Here is a 19,435-nt window from a genome sequence, read left to right as displayed (position 1 = left end):
CATCAGGCCCCGGGCAGGGAGCCACACAGCGGGCAAGACAGAGACATGGATAGGCATGTCATGCAGAGTGAGGTTGGATATTTATTTAGTGGGTTACGGAAGGGAAAAGGGGAGAAGAGGAGAGAGAGAGGGAGAGAGAGAGAGAGAGAGAGAGAGAGAGAGAGAAACAGAGGGGAGAAGGGGAGGAGTGGGAAGAAGAGAGAGACAGAAGCTGCCTATGAGAGAAAGAGAGGGGGGGGAGGGAGGGAGGAAGGGATTCCTCAGGCCGGAAGCTGAAGATCAACTTGCCTCTGCGGAGCAGGGGGTGGGGTGGGCGTGACTTGTTTCTTTAAGGGACAGAGCAGACCATTACTTCATCTACCATAGATGTTCATCGGCTTGGATGTTCATGCTGGATGAGAATGAGAATGTGGACTAGTGCCCCCTAGAGGGCACAGCAACAAAGGTTCTGTTTCCCACCCTTCTTGTTGGCTCGGGGAGAAAGAAAGGCATTAATTGTGATGAATTGGAGGATACTTCTGTGCCAGGCCCCCTGTGGTCCTTGCAACTGGTCACGGGGTAGAGGTCTTCCCAAACCAGGGGGAGTGAGATAGGAAAACTGGGGTGCCTTCCACGTAGGGATTCTTTTGTTTCTTATGTTGTCTTATTCTGGCCTTTGTGGCTGTCCTGGCTTCGTCCCATGAGGACAGCAGGGGTTGTGGGGTGAGGGGTGTGAAAAGGACAGAAACCCAGCCTGTGCAGAAACTGTCCACAAGAACTTTCTGTTTTCTCTCCAGGTATCAGGCTGTGAGGTGGGGAGACAAACAGCTCCAGACACCCCAACCTGTCGAATCTCAGTAGAGAATCTCAGAGCCATAGGAAACACCCGTCACAGAAGGAGAAGAGAGCCCAAACCTCAGAGCACAGTGGCACACAGTGAGGGCCTCCCAAATGCATTTTGCATTAAGATGCTCCTTGTGGCATTGGCCTTGTGGTTGACATCTGACAAGACATTTCACTTCCTAAACCTGTTCCCCATCAGTCTGCAAAGCAGGGACAATGAGAATGAGTTTTAAGTCAAAGCTGAAATGAGTCCTGGCTAGTGAGTGTACTAGAGCGCCACCAAGTGGAGACCTGTGGGACCTGGCCACGTGTGCACCATGGCCGTGGATATGGGTGGTACTGGTTCTCACAGTTTACATTTTACACTCTTAAAAACGAGTGAGACTTCAAAGGCTTTCTATGCATAGGTAATATTTATCAAAGCTTTCTCCACCGAAAATAAGAACTGAAAAATTTCAAATATTCATTAAAAAAATAATAAAATATATGGATTGGTGGATATCCGGCACCCTGTAAATTGAACATCATAGCTTGTAATCCCAGCACTGAAGGGGAAGAAGCAGGAGGATCAGAAATTGAATACCGTTCTCAGCTATGTAGGGAGTTCAAGGCCAGCCTGGGGTATATAAAACCCTATCTTAGAAACAAAAACAAACCCGCCGGCCAGTCTTGCACTTTGAATGACTTGTTCAACACAATTCTGTAGTCACAAGTCACACGTTCTATACTTGGCATTCGAAAATTGTGGTTTGCCAAATTTTGTGGGCCTTTCCATCCCTGCTGCCTTCACAGCATACTGCTGATGGTTCCACACCCTCTCACCAGCCCCAGCCCTTGAGTGCTCTTGTTTATTTGCCCGCTTGGTTTGTTACTGAGAAGGGGGTCACTATGTAGCCCTGGCCTTTTACTTGCAGTAATCCTCTTGCCTCTGCCTCCTGAGTGCTGCAATTGGAGGTATGTGACACCCGTCCGAATGGGAGACTCTTGAAGTATTAGGAAACTCAGCATCCTGGTATAGAAGGAGTTTTAGAATTCTAACCCTGCCTGAAAGCTTGCATTTTTATCCCTGACAACACACACATCACATTTTCTTTGAATGACAGACTGCTTTTGTTTACTTTATTTGTTTATTTATTTATTTTTAATTTCCAGATAGGTAGCCTTAGGTGGCCTGGATAACTTTGTAGATAAACCAAGCAGTCCTCAAATTCGCAGTAGTTTTTCTGCCTCTGCCTCTGAGTGCTGGGCCATCACAGGCATGTGCCCCACAACTGGGCCTTGCTCATTCACTTCCGAGAAGAGTGCTACCAAATACTTAAGTTTGGATGCCCACCGGACATACTGTTTTTCCTTCAAAGACCAATATTCGTTGTATGCATCCAGCATGCTTTGTGTATATGTCATGTAGAACATTAAGAAGTATACCCCAGGGCTGAAATTTGATAAAACTTCATTTTTACTGTTGCATTGAGAATATTCTCCAGGAAATTGGCTACCCCCTCCCCAGTGTGTGGTGGTGGACTTAGCAGTGGTTACTGGCATACTGATGCCTGTGACATCATTCATACTAAGGCACCATTGCCTTTGTGAATGTCACGAGGACAAAGTTATCATGTGTGCTAACAGTCAAAAGAGTCAATGTCTAAAGGTACTATTAGCAGGGTATGATGATATGTGCCTGTAATGTCAGAACCCTGGAGGTGGAGGCAGGAGGATTAGGTGGCTGAAAATATCATGAGGTACATGGTGGATTCAGGGCCAGCCTGGGATACATATGGCCCGTCTAAAACCACAGCAAACCACACCACAAAACCCCCTCCAGAACTAGCGTGGAGAGAGGGCTTCTTGGTTTTAGTTGTTGGGATGTTCATCCTGTGCCCCTGGCACAAGACACAGTAAAACTTTCACTGTTTAGCTGGTTGGTGGTGGTGCACACCTTTAATCCCAGCACTTTGGAGGCAGATGCAGGCAGATCTGTGAGTTCAAGACCAGCCTGGTCTACAATCAAATTCCAGGACAACACAGAGAAACCCTGTCTCAAAACAAACAAACAAACAACAAAAAAACCAAAACAAACCAGACACAGAAATCCAAACTGTAATCTGCTGGCCTGGTCTGTCACCTGGGTACCCTGTCCCCTTAAGAGGCAAGCCCCCTACACTCCCAACCCCCCACCCCCACCCCTCCTCTGTCTGCCCTTCTGGAGAAGCAGCTTCTGCCTCTCTTCTCCTTCCTTTCTCCTCTTCCTCTTCCCTTTCCCCTCCATAACCCACTAAATAAACTCTATACCCAAACTTTCTGCATGGCGTATCTATGTCTCCAGCAGAGGCCTCAGGCCACCCACCAGGGGACCCGTGAGGCTTCGAGGCCTCTGTGACCACTTGTGGGTCAAGTCCCCCACCAGCTCTTTATAAATGATAACACAAACTACTTTACTTTCACTGTTTAAAAGCCTAATGGGCCATGTGACTTTATCCTGATCGGTTTTTACTCACTACTGATCTGATTCTGCTCCCCCCCCCCCCCCAACTTGGCAGTTAAGGAAATTAAGGCTTTGGAGGCTAAGCGGGTCTGTCATTTGTCACCCAGCTGGCAGTCAGTAGCAGAAGGGAGTCAGCAGGCTCCCATGTGTCCCGAGTCCAGACCTCACAAGGCCTTTGGGGGCTGTGGGAGCTCTGGCATATTCATAGTGTCATCCAGATGTAAAGGCATGCACACCTTTGTCCTGAACCGCCAGTCCAGACAGGATGGTCAATCCAGGGTAATCCTGGTCTCTCCTGTAGAGTGCATTCTATTTAAATTGCTTAATCCTGGCACTTGGGGGACTGACTGAGGCATGGCAATATTGAGTTTGAAACCATCCTGGGTTACACAGGGAAGCCGTGTCCAAAAAATATAAAGAATTAAAACATTTGGAAATATTTACTTGCAAGGGCCAGGGGGTCTAGCTCAGTGGAATGATGTGCCCTGTGCACATGCAAGGCCCTGCATATGATCTCCCACATTAGTAAAGAAAGAAGGCATATGCTCTGAAAAGCACTGTCCTGGGGCATAGCTGGAGGGTGTGTAGCCTGTGTAAGGTCTTGGGTTTTATTCCCAGCATGGTTGGAGGAGGGAGGTTTAAGAAAAAAAGAGGACGATTCATATACTGATACACAGAGCTCTCCAATGTAAACTGTTAACTGAAACAAGCAAGAGCGAGACAAGGTCTTGAAAGGCTGGGAGTGTAGTTCTGTGGTTGTCCGGCAGGCTTAAGGCCCTGGTTTCCATTCACAGTAGAAGGGGGGAGGAGGGAGGTTGGTGCGGGGAATCTAAAGTTCGTGGGTTTGGGAGTCAAGATCAAAGAGTGTGCGGGGAAATCTGCTTTGCTGGGCAGATTCTTCTCTGGAAGAAGGGGGCATCAGTAGGGGCACCGGTTGCTCTGGAGAGTCAAGGAACCCTGTGGGAGGGGATTTCTCAGTCAGTCTCCTGTGGTAGGTTTTGACCTTTGAACCCTGCTAAACTTGACTAAATAAACAAACAGACAAAAGAAAAAGCTTTCAGGTTTGGTGCCTTCTCCTTTTTGGAGCAATGGGTGTAACTTTCACCAATCCTACCACACACCAGTCAGCAAACAGGTCTATTGGACACAAACTGCCTTCCCAACACCCCTATGAAAGAGACAAGTGACTGTGTCCCCATTTTGCAGATGGGGAGCTGTGGCCCAATCCAAACTATGGACAGCAGAGAGAATGAATGTGGGTTAAGAAGCCTCATCCCGTTCAGCATTGGTTTTCCTGTCCCTCCACCTGCAGGTAAGATCCTGGTTCACTGTGCCATGGGCCGAAGCCGGTCAGCAACCCTGGTCCTGGCCTACCTGATGATCCACAAGAACATGACCCTGGTGGATGCCATCCAACAAGTGGCTAAGAACCGCTGTGTTCTGCCCAACCGGGGCTTCCTGAAGCAGCTCCGGGAGCTGGACAAGCAGCTGATGAAGCAGCGGAGACAGGCCGGGCCAGGGGACAGTGAGCTGGGGCGGTAGGGTGGCCCTCTGAGAGAGGATCAGAGAGCCTGGCACCCAGAGCAGAAGGCTGACTGATGGGTGTCTTCACCAGGCTTTGTTGGTCCTGGACATGGGACAGTGAAACTAAAGGCTGGACACAGGGAAGACGAGCAGCTGCCGCCTCCAAGCCCCATTCTCCTCCTCAGGAAGGGCCAGGACAACTGCAGGGGGAACTGGCCTCGGATGAGGACCGCTCTGTGGTCTCCTGTCCTTTAAGTTCGAAGTGGAGAAGGAATTTTGTTTTGTTTTGTTTTTAATGTGTGAGCACTGTGTTTTGATTAAACATTTGGCTCTGAAAAGAAAAAAAATCACGTTCTTATGAAAATATAGCTTAAAATAGAACTTGATTTTTTAACCATAGAATATTGCCTGGCAAGCCATGTTACAAGACAGGCTTTACCACTTAGGAGGAAGCCTCAGAACTACCATGTTTCTTTATCCACGGTGGCCTGTGTGTGTGTGTGTGCGCACACGTGTGCATGTGTGCGTGTGTGTGCATGTCTGTGTGTGCGTGTCTGTGTGCGCGTGCGTGTGTATAGGGTGACATGGAGTCCCTTCCTTACATCACAGTCAGATGAGTTGTGGTGAAGCTGGACAAGGAAGAGCGTAACTTCACAATTTGGGAGAAAAAGAGAGGCAGGAGACACTTAATTTTAGGGGACCAGAATGCCTCTTTCCCTTTAGCGTAAGAACACAATAGTGGTTTTTTTTACTCACACCCTGAAGTATCTGCAGCGCAGGGCAGCCGGGTGAGCTCAGGTGTGAGCTGCCCTCTCTTGAGAGTTAAGTGAGCACCGTGATGGCCATTCTTCACTCAAGAAAAGAGCAGCACAGCACAGAGTGGTGGCTTCCAGAACCAGGAACCCCGAGAAGATGGAGCCTAGAGACTGCTGAGAGAGGAGAACCACCAATGATGGCATCCTAGAGAGAGCCAAGAGGGCCCGCTGGGGACGCTGAGAAGGGGCCCATGTTTCCAGTGTTAAATAGTGTCCACGAGGATGTTCTTGCAGGAGTGCTGGAGCCCAGGGAAGCTGAGTAAAGCCATCACTGTGACATCTGGGGGAGCTGAGTAAAGCCGTCACTGTGACATCTGGGGGAGCTGAGTAAAGCCGTCACTGTGACATCTGGGGGAGCTGTTTTGATTTCCTCTATCACTGGTAATTTGGGGCCTTGTGGTTAGGCTGGTCTCCTGGGACCCTCCTGAGAATGCTCTGACATATGCATGCAGATCACCTCAAGACTCCCTTACAGCTACAATATTGGTCTTAAAATAAATTTAAAAACCAAAACATTGCCACAAAGTTGAAAGCAAACACACACAAGACTGAAGTGGAGACCATGCTCAGCTGAGGTGCTGGGCTGGAGCGGAACAACTACCAAGGACGGACTCACTTGATCTTGGTGTCCTGGGAGCCACAGGATCTGTGGAACACAGGAGAGGAACCTGGGGTCAGAGTGGTCCCTACTTGGGCTTTACATCAGAGCATCCTGATGGCCCCTTCTGAACTCAGTTCTCTATTAGTCTTATCCATTTGCAGTGTCCAGACAAGCCAGACATTTCCACTTCCACCAAGTATTGCATTAGTGAACTCACGTGTAGGCGAGGTAGCACACAAACAGCCCTACGAGGAGGCTTTCCTGAGTGGCGGACCCGGTGCCTCCTTCCACGCCCCACCTCTCTGTGGAGTGGAGCTCTGCTGAAGCAGAGACCCTAATGTGGCCTGCCTCTTCTCTTCCTGGTGACTCCTGGAACTTAGAGGTAAGAGAAAGGAGGAACAGAAATGTTAGCAACAATGTTTAAAGACTTCATAAGCAATGTTTTCACTTGGTTAAAAAGCATGGTTGAGACTTAGCACATTTCCAAACCTGGGTTAAGAGGCCAAAAGCAAGTTTACAAATGCAGATGGTACTAAAATGCCATGTGGGACATGGGAGATGAGGAAACAGTGGAGAAGCCGCTCTAGACACGTGGCGCTGGGAAAGAATTCGATTCCGATCGTGTAGTGAAACAGAAAGTAACCAGGCAAGGCTGCTGCTTACCACAAAAAGTGCGTCTCAACCCAAATGGGGTTGGCAAGCTGCGCAGATGGCCAAGATGGACTCATTCATCTTTTATCCTTAATCCAGGGGGAGCTTGGCTTCTCCGCTGGCTAAGGTTCCACCTCACAGTCTACCCTGGTCTGGCTAATCGGGAAAGCAGCGAGGAGGAGGAGATGTAGGGAAGAAGAAAATGGTCAAGTTCCAGGAATGCAGCCGGGCCTTTACTTCAAAGTTTTACAGGCTAGGGAGATGAAAAGATTTGAGTAAAAGTTTTACAAGGTGGGAGTAGTGTAGGGAATATTAGCTCTTAGTGGGCTAGCCACCTTTGATAAGAAAAAAAAAAAACCCTCCTTTCTCACAGAGAAACCTTTATTGGATGGAGGGTCTTGAGACAGCAGCTCACTGTGTTGCCCACACTGGTTTTTAATTCAAGACCTAAGGTGGAGAGTTGGCTCAGCGGTTAGGGGCACCCAGGCTTGTCTCCCAGCACACATGGTGACTCACAACTCCAGGTCTGGGGCATCCGATGTCTCTTCCGGCCTCCAGGGGCACCAGCACATTTATACAGTACAGGAAAAACACCCATATATAATACAAAAATAAAACATGCAAAAAATAATTCATGGTCTTCTCTCCCAGTAGGAGGGGAAATCTGAGGACACAAGGGGAACTTGTCCTTGAAGTGCAAGTTCCAAAGGGGTAGGAGATTCTAGAGTGTTGACTTGGGATGCTGATGAGCGGAGGGAAATAAAGTTCTGGGAGTCTTCTGCAAGTCATCACACCGGATGAGATAAACAGAAAAAAGATGCAGCCTGGCCCGGGGCTTGCAGAACAGTCGGGATGGAGGAGGAAGATGCAGGAAAACCAATGCAGAAAGCAAAGGCAGGAGCCTGCTCCTTGGTACGTTCAGTGCTTGCTGTTAATGGTTAGGTAAGGCTTGCTCCCTCTAAGGGAACCTGCATCTACAGAGCAGACTCTTCCAGCTGGTGTTTAAGAGAGCTGATCCAGTGATCTGGGAAGATCGCAGCTTACAATTTTTTGCAGAGTGAAGTGGGGGCGATTAACTTTCTGTGTTTCTTCCATCCCCCTACCAGTGTGTGTGTGGGGGGCTGTTGGCCAATGCTGAGTCACCACTTCCAACAGGGCCTGTATATCAGGGAGACATCAGATGACCACTCCTACAAAGGAGGAACATACTATTGGTCTTATAGGTGTGTGCTATGGGTGGCTACCAGCCTAAGAGCAGGTGTATACAGTTACGGATCTAAGCCATACCCCAGGATCTGCGGTGTGGCATTTCCAGTGAGGCCTGCTGCTCTACAGGCAACTCAGCTAGACGGTTCTTTCCTGACACAGCCTGTTTCCTGAAGGGATATCTGAACTCTGGGAGCAATGCTAGGCACCCCGTGGAACACGTGGGTGTGGAACAGCCATTAGGGTTGATCCATAAAGATCGCTCGGACTGTGAAGCAAGCAAGGGACGGAGCGCGCCGAGACCCAGACCTCCCCCAACCCAAAGGTACGATTAACAGGAGACTGTCAAGGGCAAGGGGGGTGTCATGGCCCCCAGACGCTCTTAACACAAGAGGGAGGCACCAAGTTAGCACATAAATGTTTCAAGGAGGGTCCTGGAGGAGGGTGTCTGTGGGGTTCCTAGACAGAAACAAGTTTCCCGCCAGATGTGTGGTCCACTGTCCTGCTGGGATCCTCAACCACTCCCAACCGTCTAGCGATTTGATTGGCTCAAAACTGCACATGATCACCTGCTACTCAGAAGACAGCTGGCATGTCCTTTCCCCACAAATCCTATCCTGCTCTCCTTTTGCTTCACCAGCCCTGCAGGAGGGTCTTCTAAGACACCCCCCCCCCGCCCCACCGCCACATCTTCTTCAGGTATTATCACTGGCTTGGCAGGAGCAGAAGACTCGAGGTAAAATGTGGATGATAACCTCACCATTCATGCACTGGAAGCAACCAATGGTGAGAACAGGAAGCCAGAGCCCCGCAGGCAGGCTTCTTCTACTGGGGTGGCCTTTTGTTCTGGCTGAGTCCACGTTGCACTTTGTGTCAATGATATGCAGAACTGCGAGCGCCCACACTTCGATGCCCTTAAGCACTCAGTGGGCCAGTCACACGCAGGCGCCAAGCTTACCTCTCAACTTGTCTACGTAATGAAATGTTTTAGCCGACAGAACTGTCTCTGAAGGCCATGCCATGTCTATAAACACTCACCTTTGGGAGTATGTGTGTGTGAAACTATGAACACTAAAGGGAATGTACAATCCTTCACAACCGAGTGAAGTTGTCACACTTTTTAAAAGAAAATCGGTGTTTGTGATAGCAATCTTTAAAAAGAGAAGCTTGCAAGTGTGGTACCAGGCCCTCAGGGGTTTCTAGAGATGGTACAAATGAAGCAACTGGATATCCTTTGAGAGCTTTGGGCAAATGAAGATCAAAGGCAAAAAGAAAAAAACAAACTCACTTTATTTGAAAGACAATGATTGGCATACAGAAGGTATGCACTAGCATAAAGTAAACTTTCATGAAAAGCATTAAAATCCATTATAAATTAATTTATTAAATAGGTATTTGGTATATGTGATGGTTTTATTAGATATTTCTCTTATTTACTGCCAACCCCTCCCCCAAAGTCAAAACAAATCAGGAAAATCTCATAACTCCAATTTACACTAAATAATTTATTTCCCCAGATGTGTGTGTGTTCCAGATGTGCTGGATGACAGTTCTGCTGACATCCTCCATCATTCACAATATGACAGGACACAAGAGGCTAAAAATGGCTCATCATAATTTATTTTATGTTAAAATGTACAGCTTTTTTTGTTTTTTCTTTTTTTGAAGTAACTGACTAAAAAGAGAAGAGATAAATACGAGAGTGCTGCTGGCTCCTATTTTATACAAGGTCGCGCCTCTGCTTGGCCCTCACTGTCACCTGTATAGGTACAAAGGCTACAAAAGGAAGCAATATAAACAGACACAAATAACTTTTCTGCTTTTTTACATGCGATTTGTAAGCTTAGTTTGAGCTATTCACAAGCTACTTTTCTATTTTTCCTTAAAAAATAACTCCAATATTTTATAAAGATAGAAAAGTCTACAGATGGAATGAAAATGTAAAGTTAGAGGCATTTCCATAAAATAGCAACTTTACACCAAATTCACTATTTTTTTTAATCCTGCCAAGTATTTGGACATATATGAAATGCTTCAAAACCTGACAGATAAATACTGAGATATGCTTCATTCAATAAACAGAGTGTGCATTTATAAAACAGAAAGCTGCCTTTCCCCAAAGGAACCTGCCACCAGAATGGAAAAGGTCTCCACTTTACACCAACAGTTAGCAATAAACCCCCGTGACTAACCAGATGGGGACAGCTCTGATAGCTCTTTACAGTTTTATAATTAACAAAAATAGAGTTTTTTTTTTTAACCCTCAAATTAGGGTACCCTAATCAAGGCAAAAAACTTAAGAAATGGCTTACCGTTAGCACAACACTTGTACAGTACTACAAAATGCACTGTCACTAACAAGGACATTAGCGGCATGCTGAAGTGTCACCTTAAACAAAATATACAGTAATTGAAATGCTAAAGGCATTTACATGGAGTTGACAAGGAAGGAAAAAGCTCCAGGTTCAATATTAAAACAGGGGATCCGGGGAGGGGCTTGTATCCACACTGTGTAAGGGAAGCAGGCACCAAGAGTGGCTGCTGCCTAGCTGTAGTCCTAAGGGAGGCCTTCCTTTGCAGAGGATTTTATATAAAAGTAACAGAAACAAAGGTACCAAAAAAGAAAAAAGGAAAAAAGAAAAACAACTTGTATAAGGCTTTCTGCTGCATACAGCTTTTTTTTAAATAAATGGTGCCAACAATGTTTTTGCATTCACACCAATGCTGGTTTTGAAATCGTACTCTTCAAAGGTATTTGTGCAGATCAATCCAACAGTGCGGCCCAGTGGGCTCTGTGGGCTGCCAGGCTGCCTACCTTCTCATGTAGGACCCATTGAGAGATTGTTTGGACATGCCTGTGTTCATGTAGCCGTGGTGTCCAGGGGCCGTGTACATCATGTTACTGTGGGGTGGGGTCTGCATTGGCTGCTGGGCATATGGCTGGGTCCCCATCATGCCCATCTGCATCTGCATAGGGTACTGGGGCGTTTGATTCATGTAGCCATGGTTGCCGTGGTAGCCACTGTTCATCATCGGCTGGGACATGCTGTACCCGTTCATGGCATTGAGAGTATTCATGTTCATGTTGACAGAGTTGACGTTGTAGGCCGGCGCTGGCATCAAGTTCACACCCATGTTCATGCCTCTTTGCATTGTTAAAGTCCGTGCAGGACCCTGCATGGCTACAGTCTGGGAACGCCCATAGATTTGTGACTGGTGGGGGGCAGTGGCTGGTGACAGAGACGCCGACTTGGTTCTCATGGAGACGTGGCCCTTGCTGGCGATCTGAGTTTGCAGTCTTTGGCTGTGGGAGATGCCAATGTTTGAAGCAGCCATGTTCCGCTGCAAAAGAGGTGGTGGCAGATTCATGGGAGGAGGAGTCAGGTTAGGGGGTGGGGTCATGGTAGCTTGTGCTTGGGGTCCCCCAGGGACGGAGTGTGGAGACTGAGAAAGCTGAACAAGCCCTGTGTTACTCAGTGGTGTGGACAAAGAGGCACTGTTTGCATAGGAAGTCACAGCAGCAGCATGGCTGTAAGGCAATGAATGGTCAATAAGTGTATTCGTTAACTGCTGCAGTTTGGCAAGGCTGAAGGTGGCAGATGGCTGTGGGTAGTGCCCAGCCCCAAAATCACTCTGACCCATTCGCTCATATAAGCCAATGTTGGCATTGCTGGTCTCAGGGATGTCTGCCAGCTGCATGGGCGGGGTAAAGTTGGCGGCCATGCTGCACTGAGCTAGCTGCTGGTTGCTGCTGGGAGGCCTCTCCACCACACAGCCTTGGGGAGACTTGACGCTGCAGGTCGGAGGGGAGCTGATGCTGGGCTGCTGCAGCATGCTGCAGCTCCCGCTGATGTTGGACATCTGCTGAGTGACGGCGCAGCTGCTCTGCGTCAGGTTGCTAGAGGTGAGGCTGCTGTAGGAGCAGCTGTTCTGGGAAGAGCCGTTTCCGCAGATGCTGCCACCCATGGTGGAGTCATAGCTGCTTGGGTTTTCGTAGTTCTCCGTGGTGCTCTCAATACTGCCCAGGTCACTGAAGCCACTGTCAGCGACTTGCTGCGAGTGATCTGAGACTGACGGCACATCCATCATGGGGCTGGTCTCCATGCTCTGCAGAGGTGGCACTGTGATGGCAGTCTGATCGGGGCTGATTTGGGCATAGCTATTCTCTAGGGCGGGGACATTGGGGCTATTGACAGAACGAACTGACTGGCCAGGGTGGGAATGGACAGACGAAACTGGGCTGTGGTCTGACTGTTGGCATTCGTCCAGAGTGGTGGCGATTTGAGGGCTTTGGTCTGTATGTGTATAGTTCTGCAGAGTTCTACAGGCTTCTTGAGTCTCGGCACAATCCTGAAAGGTGTCATCGTGTTCCCTGTTTTCTTGGGTCAAAGACTGAACAGCCTGGACGGTCTCCGAGTCAATTTCCACAGGGGCTGTGCCTCCCTCTTTGAGCTCCTCAGTGATATCATCACTGTTCTGGTCCTGCTGCTGAGTCTGTTCTTCTGGGGGCTCCTCATCAGACTCGGGTGCAGTTCCATTGTCCCCAGAAAGTTCTTTTGTCTCATTGGTACATGCAACTGCAAGATCTACGCCGCAATCCATAAGGACCTCAGGGTTAGAACGACCAGGTTGAACACTAAGGTCTAAAAAAGCTTCCTGGCTCTCTAGCGCATCCTTGAAGGCTTCTTTTGGGAGGTCACCCCTCTCCATGTCAGCAGACTCCATGTGACTGTCATCTTCATCATCTGCATCATGATCCTCATTGTGAGACGGCTCTTCCTCCTCTTCCTCCTCCTCCTCGTGATCACCCAGATGCACAGGATCTTCTTTTTCCATGCAGATTGCTGGTTCTTCTTTTTCTTTACCTTCAGCACCATCTTGGTCTTTTTCTGCAGTTCCTCCTTCTTCTTCCTCCTCTCGCTCTTCCTCTTCCTCCTCTTCTTCTTCCTCCTCCTCACCTTTGATGAGGTCCTCCTCATCTACCTTTTTACTTGGTGATTTACAAGGACTCACAGGTGCACCTGTCTCTTCCTTTCTGTTCCCTTCCTGCGGCAGTAGTGTTTCCATGGCCTCTGTCACCTCCCGCTCTGTCCCCACAGGGCTGCTCTTGTCTTCTGAGACCTCCTTCTGCTCTTCTGCTGCTACCTGGTCGTCTGGCTCCATGGGTGTTTCCGGTGGGGTGTACAGGTTCAGTTTAAACCCCGTCTTCCTCTCCTTGTTTTGCTTCCACTTGGAGAGCCCTCGCTTTGTTCCTTTGGGCCAAGCGTGTTTGCACTTTAGGGCTTCAGGATTATCTCTGCTGCCTTCTTTCAAGCGTTCTGCATTATCATCCATGTCATCTTAACGAGGAAACAAAAAGAGAGAAAAGCACAAGTTTAGAAAGTATAACCACACACAACCTGACACATATCTCTACACTTATTAGCAAGCACAGCTTTCAATTTAGCACGTTAAGAGTTGATGGGAAAGATAATCGAGACTATCGTGGCATAAACCAAGCTGAGTAACCTAGTCCTAGGAAGGTAAATGACATTCTATGATGTAAAAGCAGGGAGTTCCACAATACTTAAAAAAAACAACAAACAAAAAAAAAAACCAAACCAAACCAAACCAAACCCCAATTTCAACATCAACAAATCTGGAAATTCAGTGGGATGCGAGTAATGCTAGTTTATATTCAAATCATCACTGCCCTGGGAAAATGAAGAGGACTAATGTCCTAGCTGAGGAAAGACCTTCTCTTTGTGGACATTTACTAGATTTAAATGATCTCAGGTGACATTACTTTTTTTCTTCAGAATTATTTATTTTTATTTTATATGTATGGGTGTTTTGCTTAAATGTATATCTATGCATCAAGTGCATGCCTGGCACCAAAGAAGGACAGAAGAGGGCATCAGATCCCCCTGGAACTGAAGTTATAGACGGCTGCGAGCCACCATGTGGGTGCTGGGGGTAGAACCCACATTCATGGGTCCTCTGGAAGAGCAGCCAGTGCTTTTAACCACTGACCCATCTCTCCAGCCCCAGACATAAAAGTATACCTGTGTATGAAGCAAATGAGTGACGAGTAGCTGCACAGAACACCGCATCTGTAATCATCATCATAAGTGTCATTCACGATTTATGAATGATACAACCTACAATTCAATTACTGTAACATTTAAAATAAAGTTTTTTTGTTATTTATTTTTTTTATCAGCTGTTCTGTCCACGGTATATTTGGGATCAGCTTGCTGTTCAATTTAAGACTGACTGAGGGGCTGGAATGGTTGCTGCCCCTCTGCCGCCAGCATCCACAGCTGAACAGTGACTCAGCCCTGGCACCTCAGTGATCTCTGACCACCAGCTGCCCTTCTGTGGCTGTCTCCACTCATTTCATTGGTCAGCTGATCATCATGCTTATGGATCACATGGGCCCTTGAATTTTCCAGAAGTGCTTAGTCTTGGAGCAGAGCAGAGCTGTGCACTACAGGTTACAACACAGTAAAGTCAATAAACAGAAACAAAAACAAGAGTGAGGTCTGGATTAGACAGTCAGAAACAGCGAACGTGACTGAGCTTTCGCTGCAATTCCAAAGCCTATTCTTCTGCACCTACATGTGCACGGAAATATGATTGTCTGTTTATACAAATACAGCAAACAAATATATATATATATGTATACACACACACACACACGAGTAAGTACACACATAGAAAATACTCAGGCCTTAACATCTTTAGGAGACTAAGAATCAATTCAAGCTGGGTAGTAGTGGCACATGCCTTTAATCCCACCACTTGGGAGGCAGGGGCAGGTCGATCCCTGTGATTTGAGGTCGGCCTGGCTTACCAAGCAAGTTCCAGGACAGTCAGGACTGTTACACAGAGAAACCATGTCTTGAAAAATGAAACAAAACAAAAAGAATCAAATCAAGAATCAGTGAAATTTGCTTGGTAAGCCAGGCCGACCTCAAATCACAGGGATCGACCTGCCCCTGCCTCCCAAGTGGTGGGATTAAAGGCATGTGCCACTACTACCCAGCTTGATTTGATTCTTAGTCTCCTAAAGATGTTAAGGCCTGAGTATTTTCTATGTGTGTACTTACTCGTGTGTGTGTGTGTGTATACATATATATATTTGTTTGCTGTATTTGTATAAACAGACAATCATATTTCCGTGCACATGTAGGTGCAGAAGAATAGGCTTTGGAATTGCAGCTAAAGCTCAGTCGTATAAAGAGTGACATTCTTATTAGAAACACAATTTTAGCTGGGTATGGAGGTTCCTGGTCTATATAGTGAGTTTCAGGACAGTCAGAGCTATAAAGTGAGCCCTGTCTCAAAAAAACCAAAAACCAATAAAGTATTTTAGAGAATATAAATGAACATTAGTAGAAGCCAGAAGTAGAAATAGATGCCAGAAGCAGAAGTGTCTAGCTAGGAAAGGTCACTTACATAATAAAACAATTGCACACAGACTTCCCTCCAGGCATCAGCCACAGTGACTAACAGGACACACATGTGATACAGGATCTGTACAAGTGCTGAGCTCCAGGCCTCGGTCAGCTTTCTAGGGATGCACAGACCATTTCCTTTCCGTTCACGACAGCAAGTATCAGCCATGCCAACGTCCTTAGACTCGCGTTTTACATTTATATGTGAGTATGTATGTGTAAGTTTGAGCACAATTTTCAGGAACTGGTTTTCCCTTTCTACCGTGTGAGTATGGGAGATCAAAAATCAGGTTGTTAGGCTTGGCAGCAAGTGCTCTTACCCACTGATCCTACAGCTGCTACAGGGGTACATCCCTAAATGAGAAGATGAGTTTTCTGATAATCACCTTCAAGAAAGAGAGGCTCCTGGAGCAAAGCTCCAGAATGTGCACAAAGGGTAAAGAACACAAGCAGAGAAGAGAGGCAGTGACAGTTCATCTCCAGGCTTCTACAGACAGCCAGACGTGGAAGTAAGGCTGTCTCCACACCTGGAAATGTCTCTCCCGCAGTTTGTTTCCTATGGGTAAAGTGCCTGCCACACAGTCAAACAGACTGAGTTCAGATCCCTTGATCCCATACAAAGACCAGGTGGGGTGCCTCATGCCTAGAGCCTCAGTATTGAGGTGCCAAAGACAGACAGATCCTGGGGGCTCACTGGGCAAAAGGCTAGTTGAATCAGGTTGAGTTCCAAGTAAAAGTGAGATACACTGTCCCAGAAAGAGCGGTGGGGCTAGCTGTGGTGGTGTACACCTTCGATCCCAGCACCTGGGAGGCAGAGGAGGACTGACTTCTAAATTTGAGGCCAGGAGGACTATATATCGAGTTCCAGGCACGCTGGGGCTACATACTGAGAGACTGTCTTTAAAAGAGAAAAGGAAGAAATGTAAAAACAATGAAAAGGGGAACTATAGATATTCACTAAAGAAGTCAAGGTGGTACTGGCTAGTTCCTAACACCAGCTACAGACAGCAACTCCTCTGGTTCCCAGAGAAAGGAGTTAGCTGCTCCCTAGGCTGCAGCAAGATTTGGACAGTCATTTCAGCTTTCCAGCTATAGAGAGGCTGTCCCACAAATCCTCATCGTTCATCTGGGAGTACCTGTGCTAACAGGGCAAAGGATGCTTTAAACAGGGCATCAAAGACAATTCACTGATGTCTGGTATGTTTGTAGAAGCTGGGGAAAGAGGGTCAAAGGAAAGCCTGTCTCTGGGATTTCTGTACCCCCATATTAGCAAGGCTGCTGCAGGTTAGCTGAGATGCCTCTGGACCACAGTGGGCTTTGGGCACTGCAGAGTGGCAAGATTCATGCTGTGCACGGGAAGCTGTCTTCAAGGAAAAGAGAACTGCACATCCACTGCTCACATTGGCAACATGCACCCTGATGCCAAAACACTAGTAAGCAGAAAACCACAGATCGGTGGCAAGGGACTGGCACTGTGCTTCTTACTAGTCTTCAAAGCTTCTGAGGATGAGCCAATTTCTACAGAGTAAGAGATACGTTCTAGTTTAGAGACGTCTAACACAAAATCCCATTAAAAGGAAAAAAGGCTGAGCCATTGTGAATGAGAGAAGACGGGTTGACCCTTTTTAGATGCATCGGTACAGCCTGTGGACATTTGTGGCTAAAGCCTGTGCAAGCCTCCACTTACTTCTACAGAGGGCAGCATTCTTGAAGAGATGATTGTCTTTTTCTTCCTCTTCCTCTTTCTCTGTCTGCCTTTTCTTCCCCGGCTGATGCTGAAACACTCTTCTCAGAACTGGCTTCCTGCCCTCTTCCTGTACCTTGATCTCACAGGTAGGCTCCAGCTGCGGCATGGGCCTCTCTTCATCCGAGTTGTCAAAGGGCTCGTGCAGCACCTCGGTTGTCTCAGAAATTGTCTCGGTTGTCACACTGCTGTTGATCCTCCGGCGTTTGCGACCCCTTTTCTTCTTTACTACAAACGGCCTCTGAAATTAATTCCAAACATAATACATAAGTGCTCCTGAGAAATTAAATGGTTGAGGCAACATGCAGCAAAGTCCTGAGTGTGCCTGGAAATCTTATCTGTCAGGACTTCTGCAATGCCTTTGTACTTAACCTTCCATTTGATGCTTAACATCCCTCTTGGGCGCCAAGAACACAGGCGAGGGTTTTCCAAATAAAACACTTGTTTACTCAAGCAGGGGCTTTGAGAGAGAGCATCCTAGCAACTTGACTGCAGATTTTAAAGCTGAGCCCTGCTTTTCTAGCATGTACTTTCCAAGCGGCATATCACAGACTGTTTCTATAAACAGTGCTTTTATAAATGCTGCAACCACCCATCACCTGCTAACTGCCATGAAGATGCCCATTGCATGAAAAGCACTATGGGAAATATGGCTGGGTGAGGCTAATCTCCTTGTCCCAGAAGTGAAAGGGCACTTGAAGAAACAATTGCTTTATCAGTTAGAAAAAAAAGAGTTAGAGACTGGTGGCTGCTGGGATATGAGCAATTAACTTTATATACGATTTTGATAAGGAAGATACCTAAAAAAGTGATAAAATCTTTCTGTGTAAGATAATGGAACAAATGATTTCCCATGGTTGCAATGATAAGCTATCTTTCCAAGAAAAAAGTATCTATGATACAAAATTTAAATAAAGGAACAGGCAGATTTGATGCTAAGATATGTATCAATGAGCCATGAAATTGATGGAACTACTCTTTGAGGGTTTAGTATGTTTACACAAATGCTAGGGTTTAGGTCCAGGGTGTAGCTCACTGACAGAACACTTACCTCTCACGAACAAGGTACTTGCTCCATTCCCAACACGGTGAGGGGCAGGGGCACTACCTCCAAGCAGTACCAAAGAATTACTGCATCATACATTTTTAATGCTTTCAATATTCTTTAAAGAACACATTTAGACCTATTAATAATTCTAAAATTTAACCACACTAGTAATTTAACATTTATTGTTATTAGTTCCTTTCATCCTCTTACCCTCCCTAAGCAACTAGACTTTCCCCAGATACAAGTGCAGCCAATACAGAGTTGACTCCCTTCAGGTTAAATACATATGGACAGTAGTGGCCCATGCCATTCCTTGGATGATTCTGGCTGTTCATGTTTTTACATCGAATTCCACTCATTATACTCATAATACACGAATATATTCTCTGTATAAGAAATTAAAATGCTCAGGAGCCAGACGTGCACTTCATGGAACGCTCCTCTTTGCTACATCCCTCTGTGGGGTCAGAAGAAAGAACCTAGGGGAGTCAGACCAGCAAACTGCCTGACAGACACCTCTCAGGACAGCTGTGTGGAAGAGCCTTCTTTGTAGCATGTGATCACTACTTGTCATGGCTAGCCTAACAATATCTGGCCCTGCTGTATGCCACAGACAGAAAATGCAGACAGACATAGCATATATGGGAGAACTATTGCCTACAGACAAAAATCAATGCTCCACTTTCTGTGCCACTGGGCACAAGCTGGTGTAATCTGGAGAAATTAAAAACTACTAATTAGTAGTTGGCTACATGCAAAGCAGCAGCAGCAGCAGCAAAATCAAGGGTATGAAATACCTAGCAATTCTATGTGAGAGTAAGGGACATTAAAGGCAGGAGCACTGGCTTGGGGTTTGAGATGTGGCTGGTTCTCCGGTGAGTTATGTGACCCTGTCGAATCTGACTCCCTCAGGCCTTGAAGGGTGGTTATGTATGTACTCTCTGAGGTGCCCTCCTGGTTATCATGACTGGGTTTACTCTTGTCCTGCAGACCAGCAGATGGCAGTGACCACCAGACTAGGGAGCTGCTAACAGCAGGAAACACAATCACAACTGTAAGATGAATGATTATGACACGGATCAGCGAGACAGCGAACTATACCA

At 46.9% G+C, this 19,435-nt stretch overlaps 2 protein-coding genes across 12 annotated transcripts in view; one reads left to right on the top strand and one right to left on the bottom strand.

Moving 5' to 3' along the window:
• The window catches only part of Dusp29 (dual specificity phosphatase 29), a 35,532-nt gene extending 30,441 nt beyond the window's left edge, over positions 1-5,091 (top strand). The window contains exon 3 of the mRNA XM_038310360.1: positions 4,617-5,091. Coding sequence (XP_038166288.1) covers positions 4,617-4,846 — 230 coding nt within the window. The 3' untranslated portion in view covers positions 4,847-5,091. The remainder of the gene's footprint in view (positions 1-4,616) is intronic.
• Positions 5,092-9,373: 4,282 nt separating this feature from the next.
• Positions 9,374-19,435, bottom strand: part of Kat6b (lysine acetyltransferase 6B) — a 192,543-nt gene continuing 182,481 nt past the window's right edge. For all 11 annotated transcript variants that reach the window (XM_038309751.1, XM_038309759.1, XM_038309760.1 and 8 more), the window contains 2 exons: positions 17,228-17,525; positions 9,374-13,440 (listed from right to left, as the gene is read on the bottom strand). In XM_038309751.1, the coding sequence (XP_038165679.1) occupies positions 10,913-13,440; positions 17,228-17,525 (2,826 nt within the window). In that variant the 3' untranslated portion in view covers positions 9,374-10,912. The remainder of the gene's footprint in view (positions 13,441-17,227; positions 17,526-19,435) is intronic.

This window comes from Arvicola amphibius, chromosome 13 (assembly GCF_903992535.2).
Source record: "Arvicola amphibius chromosome 13, mArvAmp1.2, whole genome shotgun sequence".
Classification (NCBI taxonomy): Eukaryota; Metazoa; Chordata; class Mammalia; order Rodentia; family Cricetidae; genus Arvicola; species Arvicola amphibius.
This window is presented reverse-complemented; position numbering and strand designations above follow the sequence as displayed.